Genomic DNA, 16,665 nt, shown 5'->3' on the forward strand with positions numbered 1-16,665 from the left:
AACCACACCCCAACCCTGACACACCCCTAACTCTAATCCCAACCCTAATCCCAACCGTAAATGTAATCCAAACCCTAACCCTAACTTTAGCCCGAACCCTAACTTTAGCCCCAACCCTAACCCTAACTTTAGCTCCAACCCTAGCCCCAACCCTAGCCCTAACCCTAACCCTAGCCATAACCCTAACCCTAGCCCTAACCCTAGCCCTAATGGGAAAATGGAAATAAATACTTTTTTTAAAAAAATTTATTTTTCGCTAACTAACCGCGTGATGAAGGGGGGTTTGATTTACTTTTATTGCGGGTTATTTAGTGGATTTTTATGATTGGCAGCCGTCACACACTGAAAGACGCTTCTTATTGCAAAAAATATTTTTTGCGTTACCACATTTTGAGAGCTATAATTTTTCCATATTTTGGTCCACAGAGTCATGTGAGGTCTTGTTTTTTGCGGGACGAGTTGATGTTTTTATTGGTAACATTTTTGGACACGTGACAGTTTTTGATCACTTTTTATTCCGATTTTTGTGAGGCAGAATGACCAAAAACCAGCTATTCATTAATTTCTTTTGGGGGAGGCGTTTATACCGTTCCACGTTAGGTAAAATTGATAAAGCAGTTTTATTCTTCGGGTCAGTACGATTACAGCGATACCTCATTTATATTTTTTGTATGTTTTGGCGCTTTTATACGATAAAAGCTATTTTATAGAAAAAAAAATTATTTTGGCATCGCTTTATTCTGAGGACTATAACTTTTTTATTTTTTTGCTTATGATGCTGTATGGCGGCTCGTTTTTTGCGGGACAAGATGACGTTTTCAGCGGTACCATGGTTATTTATATCCGTCTTTTTGATCGCGTGTTATTCCACTTTTTGTTCGGCGGTATGATAATAAAGCGTTGTTTTTTGGCTCTTTTTTTTTTTTCTTACGGTGTTCACTGAAGGGGTTAACTACTGGGACAGTTTTATAGGTTGGGTCATTACGGACGCCGTGATACTAAATATGTGTACTTTTATTGTTTTTTTTGTTTTTTTAGATAAAGAAATGTATTTATGGGAATAATATATATTTTTTTTCTTTATTTAGGAATTTTTTTTTTTTTTTACACATGTGGAAATGTTTTTTTTACTTTGTCGCTGATCTGACAGTTTGCACAGCATCGGCGATCTTACTTTCATCGGAGCAGGCTGCTCTGCAGCCTGCTCCGGACCCGGAACTACTCCCTGCAGTACCCGGCAGTAGCCCCGCGGCCATTTTGGATCCGGGGACTGCAGGGAGGAGACGCTCGGTACAAGGTAAGTACATCACCTTGTACCGATCGTCTCAGGGAAGCCCGCAGGGAGCCCTCTCCCTGCGCGATGCTTCCCTGTACAGCCAGTACACCGCGATCATGTTTGATCGCAGTGTGCCGGGGGTTAATGTGCCGGGGGCGGTCCGTGACCACTCCTGGCACATAGTGCCGGATGTCAGCTGCGATAGTCAGCTGACACCCGGCCGCGATCGGCCGCGCTCCCCCCGTGAGCGCGGCCGATCGGCTATGACGTACTATCCCGTCACTGGGAATTAAGTCCCAGGTCACCTTGACGGGATAGTACGTCATATGGGATTAAGGGGGTAAATACTTATTAATGGGATAGGATCCTACGTTTGTACCAACGTACTGAAAGTGCCGTTTCACTTTTTCATTTACCGTATATACTCGAGTATAAGCCGAGGTTTTCAGCCCATTTTTTTAGGCTGAAAGTGCCCCTCTCGGCTTATACTCGAGTCATTGTCCCAGGGGGGTCGGCGGGGGAGCGGTGGCTGTGACATACTCACCTGCTCCCGATGCGGTCCCTGGCAGCTTCCCTGATGGTCTTCTCCGGGCGCTGACAGCTTCTTCCAGCATTGAGCGTTCACATGGTACCGCTCATTACAGTAATGAATATGGACACGACTCCATTCCCATAGGGGTGGAGCCGCATATTCATTACTGTAATGAACGGTTCCGGTGACCTCTCAACGCTGGAAGAAGCTGTCAGTGCCGGGAGAAGACCATCAGGGAAGCTGCCAGGGACCGCGCCGAGAGCAGGTGAGTATAATGGGGAGGGTGAGCAGCATTGCGCGATATACACCTGTCCCTGTTCCACCGCCGGGTGGCGCTCCGTCTTCCGCGTCCTCTGCTGTGACGCTCGGGTCAGAGGGGGCGATGACATGGTTAGTGCGCACTCTCTGCCTGATTGTCAGTGCAGAGGACGCGGAAGACGGATCGGCACCCGGCGGTGGAACGAGGACAAGTGAATATTGCAAGTGCCGGGGGCCTGAGCGATGAGAGGTGAGTATGTCATTTATTTTTTTTTTAATTGCAGCAACAGGATATGGGGCAAATATCTCAATGGAGCATCTTATGGGGCCATAATTAGGATTTGTTAAGCAATATATGGGGCAAATATCTCTATGGAGCATCTTATGGGGCCATAATCAACATTTGTGCAGCATTATATGGGGCAAATGTCTCTATGGAGCATCTTATGGTCCCCTTATTAACCTTTATGCAGCACTGTAAGGGGCAAATGTGTCTATGGAGCATCTTATGGGGCCATTATTAACCTTTGTGCAGCATTATATGGGGCTTATTTTAATATGGAGCATCTTATGGGGCCCATCATAAACTTTATGGAGCATTATATGGGGCGTATTTTAACACCTTTACTCCCAAGGGTGGTTTGCACGTTAATGACCAGGCCAATTTTTACAATTCTGACCACTGTCCCTTCATGAGGTTATAACTCTGGAACGCTTCAACGGATCCCGGTGATTCTGACACTGTTTTCTCGTGACATATCGTTCTTCATGATAGTGGTAAAATTTATTTAATATTACCTGCGTTTATTTGTGAAAAAAAACAGAAATTTGGTGAAAATTTTGAAAATTTCGCAATTTTCCAACTTTGAATTTTTATGCAATTAAAATCACAGAGATATGTCACACAAAATACTTAATATGCAACATTTCCCACATGTTATTTTACATCAGCACAATTTTGGAACCAAATTTTTTTTTTTTTTTGGGAGTTATAAGAGTTAACCCCTTCCTGACGTCGGACGGGATAGTACGTCCGACGTCAGGTCCCCTGCATCAAAGCCGGGACATGTCAGCTGTTTTGAACAGCTGACATGTGCCCGCAATAGCGGCGGGTGAAATCGCGATTCACCCGCCGCTATTAACTAGTTAAATGCCGCTGTCAAACGCAGACAGCGGCATTTAACTACCGCATCCGGCCGGGCGGCCGGAAATGACGTCATCGTCGACCCCCGTCACATGATCGGGGGTCGGCGATGCTTCAGTATTGTAACCATAGAGGTCCTTGAGACCTCTATGGTTACTGATCCCCGGCAGCTGTGAGCGCCACCCTGTGGTCAGCGCTCATAGCACACCTGATTTTCTGCTGCATAGCAGCGATCTGATGATCGCTATTATGTAGCAGAGGCGATCGAGTTGTGCCTGCTTCTAGCCTCCCATGGAGGCTATTGAAGCATGGCAAAAGTAAAAAAAAAAAAACAGTAAAAAAAAATGTGAAAAAAATAAAAAAAAACATAAAAGTTTAAATCACCCCCCTTTTGCCCCAATCAAAATAAATCAATAAAAAAATCAAACTTACACATATTTGGTATCGCCGCGTTCACAATCGCCCGATCTATCAATAAAAAAAAAAAGCATTAACCTGATCGCTAAACGGCGTAATGAGAAAAAAATCCGAAACGCCAGAATTACGTTTTTTTGGTCGCCGTGACATTGCATTAAAATGCAATAACGGGCGATCAAAAGAACGTATCTGCACTAAAATGGTATCATTAAAAACGCCAGCTCGGCACGCAAAAAATAAGCCCTCAACCGACCCCAGATCATGAAAAATGGAGACGCTACGAGTATCGGAAAATGGCACAATTTTTTTTTTTAGCAAAGTTTGGAATTTTTTTTCACCACTTAGGTAAAAAATAACCTAGTCACGTTAGGTGTCTATGAACTCGTAGTGACCTGGAGAATCATAATGGTAGGTCAGTTTTAGCATTTAGTGAACCTAGCAAAAAAGCCAAGCAAAAAACAAGTGTGGGATTGCACTTTTTTTGCAATTTCACCGCACTTGGAATTTTTTTCCCGTTTTCTAGTACACGACATGGTAAAACCAATGATGTCGTTCAAAAGTACAACTCGTCCCGCAAAAAATAAGCCCTCACATGGCCATATTGATGGAAAAATAAAAAAGTTATGGCTCTGGGAAGGAGGGGAGTGAAAAACGAATACGGAAAAACGGAAAATCCCACGGTCATGAAGGGGTTAAAGAAGTTGTCCACTACTATAACTTTTTTTTTTTTTATAAATCTTGCTATTATGTGCCACTGAAAACATCCACTGTGTTTATTTTAGCAATATTACCTTTTATCATGCTGTAGCAGCACATCTTTAGTGCTGGATTCAGCTCATGGGGTTAATCGACAACTTCCTTTCTCCTGACTTACTGTGCTCTAATACTACAAGTTCCATGATGCATTGCACTGCTACTAAGCACGAACCTACCACACCCACTCCAAAACACACCCCAACCCCTCCCTCCTCTCCCCCTCTAGCTTCAAAAAGATTTGTGATGTCATTTCTGTCCGACCTCCTCTTTTACATTTGTCCAACCCCCACTCCATTACACACAGATAGATAGATAGATAACAAATAGATAGATAGATAACAAATAGATTGATAGATAGATACATACAGATATATCTATGTCTATTTCCATAGATATGTCGATATCCATGTTTCTAAACCCCTTCACCCCTGGAGCTTTTTTGTTTTCATTTATCGCTCCCCTTCTTTCCAGAGCCATAATTTTTCCGTCAATATGGCCATGTGAGGGCTTATTTTTTGCGGGACAAGTTCTACTTTTGAACGACACCATTGGTTTTACCATGTCGTGTAACAGAAAATGTGAAAAAAATTCAAAGTGCAATGAAATTGCAAAAAAATGCAATCCCACACTTGTTTTTTGCTTGGCTTTTTTGCTAGGTTCACTAAATGCTAAGGCTGTGTGCACCCGTTGCGGATTTGATTGCAGATCCGCAGCGTTTTTTGCCGCACAGAATTGCATCAAATCCGCAGTGTAGTGCACAACCAATGTAAGTCAATGTGAGCCGCAGACTTGTGCACATGCTGCAGAAAAGGCCGCACCGAAACGCAGCTTTTTTTTCTCACAGCATGTCACTTCTTTTGTGCCGAACTGCAGCATTTCTGCACCTTTAGACTTTCATTGAGTCGGGCACATCCGCAGCAAAACCGCAGATGTAAAAAAGATCTGCAGTTTAGATGCGAATGTGGGTCCGAGAATCGCTGCAGTTCGGGAGGAGGGAAGTGTGTTGGGCGGAATGTGGGCGGTGACTGTGTGCGTGTATGTGTGTGCGGGGTCTGCGGGCTGTTCGGATGTGTGCGGGGTCTGCGGGCTGTTCGGATGTGTGCGGGACTGTTCAGATGTGTACAGCCCTGTGCGGGACTGTTCGGGTGTGTGCGGCGCTGTGCGGGACTGTTCAGGTGTGTGCGGGGCTGTGCGGGGGGTCTTTTGGGGTGTGTGTGCAGGCATCATCCGATGGGACTACAAGTACGCAGCATCAAATCTGCAGCTCATTCGGATGTAATCCGGACAGTGGACACACACCCTACGCTATCCATACATCTATCAATAGATATATCTATCCAGATATATCTATAGATAGCAGGGCCGGACTGGGACTAAAATTCAGCCCTGGCATTTGAAGTTACACAGGCCCACTTGTCACATGGTGACTTTATAATATCTTTGTACACTTGTAAGCAGGGCCGGTTTTAGGCAAAGTGGGGCCCTACGCCTAGGCAAAGTTTAAAATGGGACCCAAAATGCTAACATATTGCACATCACACAAAAGCATTTCGGTTGTATTTACGAGCGCTGAGTTCAGGCTGCCAAATGAGTTTGATCGACAATACTGAAGTTATTCAACACTTGTTTCCCGGCCTCTTTCCACCGTCTGAGAAAGAATGATGGGACAGAACGATCACTAACAGATCACTAACTGATCCCCATACAGTATCATGTTATCAGCAGCACATCTACAGTTTACAGCGGCGATGTGCTGCTGAGAACAATGATTTTTGTTCCGGCAAACAATCTGAATATGCAGCATTTTACTTGTTTAGTAAAATACGCCCCATAGTCCTCCATATATTATAATGTGCTCCACAGTCCTCCATATATTAAAATACACTGCTCAGTCCTCCACATAGTATAATACACTCCTCATAGTGCTCCATATAGTATAATGCACCGCCATAGTCATCCATGTAGTACAATTCACTTCCCATAGTATAATGCACCCCATAGTCCTTCATATAGTATAACGTATTCCCCATAGTCCTCGATACAGTATAATGCAGCCCACATATAGTATAATGTAGCCACCACCCTACAGAATATAATGCGGCAACCACAGAGTATAATGCAGCCACCCCACAGTATAATGCAGCCACCCCACAGAGTACAATGTAACCACATAGAATATAATACAGCCCACCTCCCCATAATATATAATGTAGCCCCCCATAGAATATAATGCAGCCCCCCATAGTATATAACACAACCTCCCCCATAGTATATAACACAACCTCCCCCATAGAATATAATATACCCCCACAATAGTATATACCACAGCCACATAGTACATAACATGGCCTCCCCATAGAAGATAACATACTCCGCATAGTATATAGCACAGCCCGCATAGTAGATAACACAGCCCACACAGTAGTATATACAGCACAGCCCACACAGTAGTATATACAGCACAGCCCACACAGTAGTATATACAGCACAGCCCGCACAGTGGTATATACAGCACAGCCCGCACAGTGGTATATCCAGCACAGCCCGCACAGTGGTATATCCAGCACAGTAGTATATGCAGCAGAGCCCGCACAGTGGTACATCCAGCACAGCCCGCACAGTGGTATATCCAGCAGAGCCCGCACAGTGGTATATCCAGCAGAGCCCGCACAGTGGTATATACAGCACAGCCCGCACAGTGGTATATCCAGCACAGCCCGCACAGTGGTATATCCAGCACAGTAGTATATCAGCAGAGCCCGCACAGTGGTATATACAGCACAGCCCACACAGTAGTATATACAGCACAGCCCGCACAGTAGTATATACAGCACAGCCCGCACAGTAGTATATACAGCACAGCCCGCACAGTGATATATACAGCACAGCCCGCACAGTAGTATATCCAGCACAGCCCGCACAGTAGTATATCCAGCACAGCCCGCACAGTGGTATATCCAGCACAGCCCGCACAGTGGTATATCCAGCACAGTGGTATATACAGCACAGCCCGCACAGTGGTATATCCAGCACAGCCCGCACAGTGGTATATCCAGCACAGTAGTATATCCAGCAGAGCCCGCACAGTGGTATATACAGCACAGCCCGCACAGTGGTATATCCAGCACAGCCCACACAGTGGTATATCCAGCACAGCCCGCACAGTAGTATATCCAGCAGAGCCCGCACAGTGGTATATCCAGCACAGCCCGCACAGTGGTATATCCAGCACAGCCCACACAGTGGTATATCCAGCACAGCCCGCACAGTGGTATACAGCACAGCCCGCACAGTGGTATATCCAGCACAGCCCGCACAGTGGTATATCCAGCACAGCCCGCACAGTGGTATATCCAGCACAGCCCGCATCTCTCCTCCTCAGTATAATGCAGCCCACATATAGTATAATGTAGCCACCACCCTACAGAATATAATGCGGCAACCACAGAGTATAATGCAGCCACCCCACAGTATAATGCAGCCACCCCACAGAGTACAATGTAACCACATAGAATATAATACAGCCCACCTCCCCATAATATATAATGTAGCCCCCCATAGAATATAATGCAGCCCCCCATAGTATATAACACAACCTCCCCCATAGTATATAACACAACCTCCCCCATAGAATATAATATACCCCCACAATAGTATATACCACAGCCACATAGTACATAACATGGCCTCCCCATAGAAGATAATATACTCCGCATAGTATATAGCACAGCCCGCATAGTAGATAACACAGCCCACACAATAGTATATACAGCACAGCCCACACAGTAGTATATACATCACAGCCCACACAGTAGTATATCCAGCACAGCCCGCACAGTGGTATATCCAGCACAGTGGTATATACAGCACAGCCCGCACAGTGATATATCCAGCACAGCCCGCACAGTCGTATATCCAGCACAGTAGTATATCCAGCAGAGCCCGCACAGTGGTATATACAGCACAGCCCGCACAGTGGTATATCCAGCACAGCCCACACAGTGGTATATACAGCACAGCCCACACAGTGGTATATCCAGCACAGCCCGCACAGTGGTATATACAGCACAGCCCGCACAGTGGTATATACAGCACAGCCCGCACAGTGGTATATCCAGCACAGCCCGCACAGTGGTATATCCAGCACAGCCCGCATCTCTCCTCCTCCTCCTCCTCCCCCCGAGAATGTCACAACAGTCCAGTAAAAAAAAACAAAAAAAAAAACCACTCTCCTCACCTTTCCTCTTGCCCGCGTTGCTTCCTGCTCCTGTCTCAGCGGCTGCAGTCTGCCCGGGACACAGCAGGTGAGCGATATGACGTCATCGCGCACCCGCAGTGTCCGAGGCAGAGCGGGGAATGATGGGAGAGGGAGCGTCTGTAGACGCTCTCTCCTCCATCATTGCATTCAACTGTAACGACGTCATAGACGGATCCGGCAAAAAACAGATGAAACGTGTGGCCATCAGGCGCAATCCGGCGCTAATACAACTCTAAGAGAAAAAATCGGATCCGGCGGAAAAAAATTGATCCTTTTTTTTCAAAACTCGCCGGATTGTGCCTCACGGCAAAAACCTGATGTGAAAGCAGCCAAATATATGGATAGAAACATCTATGTATCTATAGATATATCTATCTAGAAATATATCTATAGATAGATATATCCATAGATATATAATAGAAAGGCCGATGTTTCTAAGGCTACTTTCACACTAGCGCCGTGCATTGCACATCGCAATGCGTCGTTGTGGAGAAAAAACGCATCCTGCAAAGTTGCCCGCAGGTTGCGCCGTGTTTTGGCGCACCGCCGGCACAAAAAAAGTTACACGTAACTTTTTTTGTGCGTCTAGTCCGCCATTTTCGACCGCGCATGCGCGGGCGAAACGCAGCCCCCTCCTCCCCAGACCTTGCAATGGGGCAGCGGAAGCGTCTTAAGACTGGACCAGTATCCGTCGGTACGTCGGGCCGACGCAGCGCGATGGCCCCTTACCGACGCTAGCGTGAAAGCAGCCTAAGGCTACTTTCACACTTGCGTTTTTAGCGATCCGTCTTTTGGAGAAAAAAAGGATCCTGCAAATGTGCTCGCAGGATGCGTTTTTTACCCATAAACTTGTATTAGTGACGGATCGCGACGAATGGCCACACGTCGCGTCCGTCGTGCAACGGATGCGTCGTGTTTTGGCGGACCGTTGGCACGAAAAAAACGTTCAAGTGAAAGTTTTTTTGTCTGTCGCGTCCGCCATTTTCTACCGCGCATGCGCGGCCAAAACTACGCCCCCTCCTCCCTGGACTTCAGAATGGGCAGCGGATGCGTTGAAAAACTGCATCCGCTGCCCACGACGTGCACAAATTTCACAACGTGCGTCAGTACGTAGGCCCGATGCATAGCGACGGACCCGTACCGACACAAGGGTGAAGTAGGCCTTTATGAGCGTTTAATTTAATAAAAAAAACTGAAAAAAAACGGCGTGGGCTCCCGCGCAATTTTCTGCGCCAGAGGGGGAAAGCCGACGGCCAGGGGCCAATATTTGTAGCCTGCTATGAATATCAGCCCACAGCTGTCTGCGTAGCCTTTACTGGCTATTAAAATAGGGGGACCCCCCCCAAAAAAAATGACGTGGGGTCCCCCTATATTTTATAGCCAGAAAGGCTACGCAGACAGCTGTGGGCTGATATTCATAGCCTAGAGAGGGGTCATGGATATTGGTCCCCCCCCGGCTACAAATACCAGTCCGCAGCTGCCCCGGAAATGGTGCATCTGTAAGATGCGCCAATTCCGGCACTTAGCCCCTCTCTTCCCACTCCCGTGTAGCGGTGGGATATGGGGTAATAAGGGGTTAATGTCACCTTGCTATTGTAAGGTGACATTAAGCTGGGTTAATAACGGAGAGGCATCAATAAGACGCCTATCCATTAGTAATCCAATACTAATAAAGGGTTAATAAAACATGCACACATTAGAAAAAAGTATTTTAATATTCTTCATTTCACCATACTTACCATACTTCAGCGCCTGAAAAAAACGTAAAATAATAAACCGTATACTACCTGTCCAATTAATAACAAGTGTCCCACGACGATCTCCCCTATAGAACAGTGACATCGGGTGATGTCACTGCTCTATAGGACCTTCAGTGACACACTGACAGGAGACAATGGCTCCTGCAGTGCATCACTGAGGTTACCTTAGGACAAAGTCTCACTTTATGGCAATTGCTGCCTGGGAAAATTTCTCAACAGCAATGGCATAAAGTGAGACTAGGGACTACTTTCTCACAGGGGCGTAGGAATACATTGTGTGGAATACATTGTGGAAGGATACCTTCCTCCCCTCATTGTGTTCCTGGAGCCCCTAGAGAGCAGTCGCATCAGCAGATGCTCCTGCTCTCCACGGGAGATCGTCGAGGGACACTCGTTTTAATTGGATTTCTGCGGATCAGGGAGTATATTGGTTGTTTATTATTTTAATATTTTTTACAGATGACAATGGCTTCGGGGATCAAGGTGACAAGTGATGGTGAGTATGTACTCTATGTTATATGTACTGTATGTATGTTGTATGTACTGTATGTATGTTGTATGTATGTACTGTATGTGGCATGTTGCATGTCACATGTTGCATGATGCAGCATGTTGTCGCATGTCGTCGCATGGCGTATGTCGACGCATGGTGCATGTCGTCGCATGGTGCAGGTCGCATGTTGTCGCATGGTGCATGTTGTCGCATGGTGCATGTCGCCGCATGTCATCACATGGTGCATGTCGTCGCATGGTGCATGTCGACGCATGGTGCATGTCGTCGCATGTTGTCGCATGGTGCATGTCGACGCATGGTGCATGTCGCATGTTGTCTCATGGTGCATGTCGCATGATGCATGTCGTCGCATGTCGACGCACGGCACATGTCGACGAATGGTGCATGTCGACGCATGGTGCATGTCGCATGTTGTCTCATGGTGCATGTCGTCGCATGGCGCATGTCGGCACATGGCGCATGTTGTCGCATGGTACATGTCGCCGCATGGTGCATGTCGTCGCATGGTGCATGCCGTCGCCTGGTGCATGCCGTCGGTCGTCACATGGTGCATGTTGCATGTCGTATGTTGCATGTTGTCACATGTCACATGGTGTGTGTTGTGTGTTGTATGTATGTACTGTATATGTGTATTTTTTTTTTTACATTCAACACATTAGCCAGATGATGGGACTACTACTGTCCCATCATTGGCTAATGTGTCACTCACTGTCACTGTAGCAGGCAGAGCCCGATGGGTCTTGTAGTCCCATCGGACAATGCCTGCACACAGAGAGACACACACACACACACACCACCCCACCCCCCGAAGCAGACCCAGCACATACCGGCACCGGCAGCAGAGCCCCGGCGCCGGCCCCCACCCCCACATACCGGCGCTGGCACACAGAGCCCCGGCCCCCACCCTCACATACCGGCACCGGCACGCACATACAGACCCCAGCGCCCGCACAATCAGATTCCCTACCTAGCCCCGCCCGCAGCACAGGCCTGCAGCCAACAGCCCCGCCCACAGCCCAGTCACTCTTCATGAGTGACTGCTGACTGTGAGGCTGGCTCACGCCTGCTGCTGACGTCACGTCAATTTCCAGAGTCTGGAAATTGACGTGACGTCGGCGGAAATAAGCGGCGGCTGCAGCCTGGGGGTCACGTGACCCGGACTCAGCCGCCGGAATAGCGCCGCTCACAGGCGAAAACGGCAACGGAAGGTATTTGCACAATTCATCAGGGGCCCCGGGGGGATACATTGGGGGGTTAATTGAAAGTAGTGGACAACCCCTTTAAAAGTTGACCAGCAATTTCTCATTTTTACAACACCATTTTTTTTTAGGGACCACATCTCATTTTAAGTCATTTTGAGGGGTCTATATGACAGAAAATACCCAAGTGTGACACCATTCTAAAAACTGCACCCCTCAAGGTGCTCAAAACCACATTTAAGTTTATTAACCCTTTAGGTGTTTCACAGGAATTTTTGGAATGTTTAAATAAAAATGAACATTTAACTTTTTTTTCACAAAAAATTTACTTCAGCTCCAATTTGTTTTATTTTACCAAGGGTAACAGGAGAAAATGGACCCCAAAAGTAGTTGTACAATTTGTCCTGAGTATGCCGATACCCCATATGTGGGGGTAAACCACTGTTTGGGCGCATGGCAGATCTCGGAAGCGAAGGAGCGCCATTTGACTTTTCAATGCAAAATTGACTGGAATTGAGATGGGACGCCATGTTGCGTTTGGAGAGCCCCTGATGTGCCTAAACATTGAAACCCCCCACAAGTAACACAATTTTGGAAAGTAGACCCCCTAAGGAACTTATCTAGATGTGTGGTGAGCACTTTGACCCATTAAGTGATTCACAGAAGTTTATAATGCAGAGCCGTAAAAATAAAAAATCATATTTTTTAACAAAAATGATTTTTTCGCCCCCAATTTTTTATTTTCCCAAGGGTAAGAGAAGAAATTAGACCACAAAAGTTGTTGTACAATTTGTCCTGAGTACGCTGATACTCCATATGTGGGGGTAAACCACTGTTTGGGCGCATGGGAGAGCTCGGAAGGGAAGGAGCGCCGTTTGACTTTTCAATGCAAAATTGACAGGAATTGAGATCGGACGCCATGTTGCGTTTGGAGAGCCACTGATGTGCCTAAACATTGAAACTCCCCACAAGTGACCCCATATTGGAAACTAGACCCCCCCAAGGAACTTATCTAGATAGATGTGTTGTGAGAACTTTGAACCCCCAAGTGTTTCACTAGAGTTTATAACGCAGAGCCGTGAAAATAAAAAATCTTTTCTTTTCCACAAAAATTATTTTTTAGCCCCCAGTTTTGTATTTTTCCAAGGTTAACAGTTGAAATTAGACCCCAAAAGTGGTTGTCCAATTTGTCCTGAGTACGCTGATACCCCATATGTGGGGGGGAACCACCGTTTGAGCGCATGGCAAAGCTCGGAAGGGAAGGAGCGTCATTTGGAATGCAGACTTAGATGGATTGGTCTGCAGGCGTCACATTGTGTTTGCAGAGCCCCTAATGTACCTAAACAGTAGAAACCCCCCACAAGTGACCCCATAATGGAAACTAGACCCCCCCAAGGAACTTATCTAGATAGATGTGTTGTGAGAACTTTGAACCCCCAAGTGTTTCACTACAGTTTATAACGCAGAGCCGTGAAAATAAAAAAATCTTTCCTTTTTCCACAAAAATTATTTTTTAGCCCCCAGTTTTGTACTTTCCCAAGGGTAACAGGAGAAATTGGACCCCAAAAGTTGTTGTCCAATGTGTCCTGAGTAACGCTGATACCCCATATGTTGGGGTAAATCCCTGTTTGGGTGCACGGGAGAGCTCGGAAGGGAAGGAGCACTGTTTTACTTTTTCAACGCAGAATTGGCTGGAAATGAGATGCGACGCCATGTCGCGTTTGGAGAGCCCCTGATGTGCCTAAACAGTGGAAACCCCCCCCAATTATAACTGAAATCCTAATCCAAACACATCCCTAACCCTAATCCCAACCCTATTCCCAAACGTAAATGTAATCCAAACCCCAACCCTAACTGTAGCCTTAACCCTAGCCCCAACCCTAACCCTAGCCCTAACCCTTGCCCTAACGGGAAAATGGAAATAAATACATTTTTTAAATTTTTCGCTAACTAAGGGGGTGATGAAGGGGGGTTTGATTTACTTTTATAGCGGGTTTTTTAGCAGATTTTTATGATTGGCAGCGTCACACACTGAAAGATACTTTTTATTGCAAAAAATATTTTTTGCGTTACCACATTTTGAGAGCTATAATTTTTCCATATTTTGGTCCACAGAGTCATGTGAGGTCTTGTTTTTTGCGGGACGAGTTGACGTTTTTATTGATACCATTTTCGGACACGTGACAGTTTTTGATCGCTTTTTATTCCGATTTTTGTGAGGCAGAATGACCAAAAACCAGCTATTTATGAATTTCTTTTAGGGGAGGCGTTTATAACGTTCCACGTTTGGTAAACTGGATAAAGCAGTTTTATTCTACGGGTCAGTACGATTACAGCAATACCTCATTTTTTCATGTTTTGTCGCTTTTATACGATAAAAACTATTTTATATAAAAAATAATTATTTTTGCATCGCTTTATTCTGAGGACTATAACTTTTTTATTTTTTCTTTGATGACGCTGTATGGAAGCTAGTTTTTTGCGGGACAAGATGACGTTTTCAGCGGTGCCATGGTTATTTATATCCGTCTTTTTGATCACGTGTTATTCCACTTTTTGTTTGGCGGTATGATAATAAAGCGTTGTTTTTTGCCTTTTTTTTTTTTACGGTGTTCACTGAAGGGGTTAACTAGTGGACAGTTTTATAGGTCGGGTCGTTACGGACGCGGCGATACTAAATATGTGTACTTTTATTGTTTTTTTTTTATTTAGATAAAGAAATGTATTTATAGGAACAATATATATATTTTTGAGGGGGGGGGGGATTTTTTTTTTTTTTTTACACATGTCAATATATATTTTTTTTACACTATAACATTGCCCCAGGGGGGGACATCATGTTATAGTGTAAGATCGCTGATCTGACACTTTTCTGTGCACTCTGTCAGATTGGCGATCTGACATGCACAGCTCCTGGCTTCCCAGCGCCTGCTCTGAGCAGGCGCTGTAAAGCCACCTCCCTGCAGGACCCGGATGCCGCGGCCATTTTGGATCTGGGCCTGCTGCAGGGAGGAGGTAAGAGACCCTCGGAGCAACGCGATCAGATCGCGTTGCTCCGGGGGTCTCAGGGAAGCACGCAGGGAGCCCCCTCCCTGCGCGATGCTTCCCTATACCGCCGGAACACTGCGATCATGTTTGATTGCAGTGTGTCGGGGGTTAATGTGCCGGGGGCGGTCCGTGACCGCTCCTGGCACATAGTGCCGGATGTCAGCTGCGATAGTCAGCTGACACCCGGCCGCGCTCCCCCGTGAGCGCGGCTGATCGCATATGACGTACTATCCCGTCGGTGGTCATACGGGCCCACCCCACCTCGACGGGATAGTACGTCTAATGTCAGAATGGGGTTAATATGGAGCATCTTATGGGGCCATTATTAACCTTTGTGCAGCATTATATGGGGCATATTTTAATATGGAGCATCTTCTGGGGCCCATCATGAACTGTATGGAGCATTACATGGGGCTCCTGATTCAATATGGATATTCAAAAACACTTAACCTACTGATATCTCAATTAATTTTACTTTTAGTGGTATCCATTTTTATTTTTGACATTTACCGGTAGCTGCTGCATTTTTTACCCTAGGCTTATACTTTAGTCATTAAGTTTTCCCAGTTTTTTGTGGGAAAGTTAGGGGTCTCAGCTTATACTCGAGTCGGCTTATACTCGAGTATATATGGTATATGTGCAAAATGTCTATTGGGAAAGTGTCAGGGCCCCCGTACACAGAGCGCCAGCGGAACCTGACAATTTCAGCTGGTACGGTCAACACAAGTTAAATATGTATGCGGCCCTTTAGATTCACCTATTGAGATTTACAATGGTCCAATTGCCTAAAGATGCATTTATACTGAAAGATTATCGCAATTTTTAAGAACGCTGGTTTCACAAAAAACTGCCGATCACCTTGATGAATGAGCAAACCGCTGGTTCGTCAGGTGAAATGATCTCTTGTGCAGGGCAAAAAAGTCATTGTTCTCAGAGGAGCATCATCCTGTGTAAACAGGACTTACTCTGCCAAGAACAAAGGCAGCCTATGTGCTCTGAGCGATCTACTATAGATTGCTCAGTGCGCATCATTCACTTTCGGTCTGCTATTAAACAACCACCGATTTGCAAATGTCAACTGATCGGCAGCCATTCAGGACTCCTGGCTGGTCTTTGGAAACAGACCCTTAATGTAAGACTTTCCCCACACACAGCCCGTTCTCTGCTTGGGTCAAGAAACTATTTAAGAGGACTTGTAACACTCAGGGTTGTGGAGTCGGTAAGCCAAACCTCTGACTCCTCAATTTCCATGACACCGACTCCACGACTCTGGTAACATTCATATACTGTCATTAGAATATTACCGAGTATCCATGGGACATGTCGTTTTTCACAAAATCCTGTAGATAGACAGGACTTGGACAGCTCTCTGGTATTCGCTTCTTACTAGATCTCGGACATATCCTTGGTATACTCTTCTTATTGGACCTCGGACATCTCTCTGGTATACTCTTCTTACTAGACCTCCCTGTAAAAGCATCCACATATTATCTAAATATATTG

At 45.9% G+C, this 16,665-nt stretch overlaps 1 protein-coding gene across 1 annotated transcript in view; it reads right to left on the reverse strand.

Moving 5' to 3' along the window:
- LOC143767171 (uncharacterized) overlaps positions 1–16,665 on the reverse strand; it is a 42,184-nt gene that overhangs the window by 23,743 nt on the left and 1,776 nt on the right. The window contains exon 5 of the mRNA XM_077255256.1: positions 16,467–16,630. Within this exon, the coding sequence (XP_077111371.1) occupies positions 16,467–16,630 (164 nt within the window). The remainder of the gene's footprint in view (positions 1–16,466; positions 16,631–16,665) is intronic.

This window comes from Ranitomeya variabilis, chromosome 4 (genome assembly GCF_051348905.1).
Source record: "Ranitomeya variabilis isolate aRanVar5 chromosome 4, aRanVar5.hap1, whole genome shotgun sequence".
NCBI lineage: Eukaryota > Metazoa > Chordata > Amphibia > Anura > Dendrobatidae > Ranitomeya > Ranitomeya variabilis.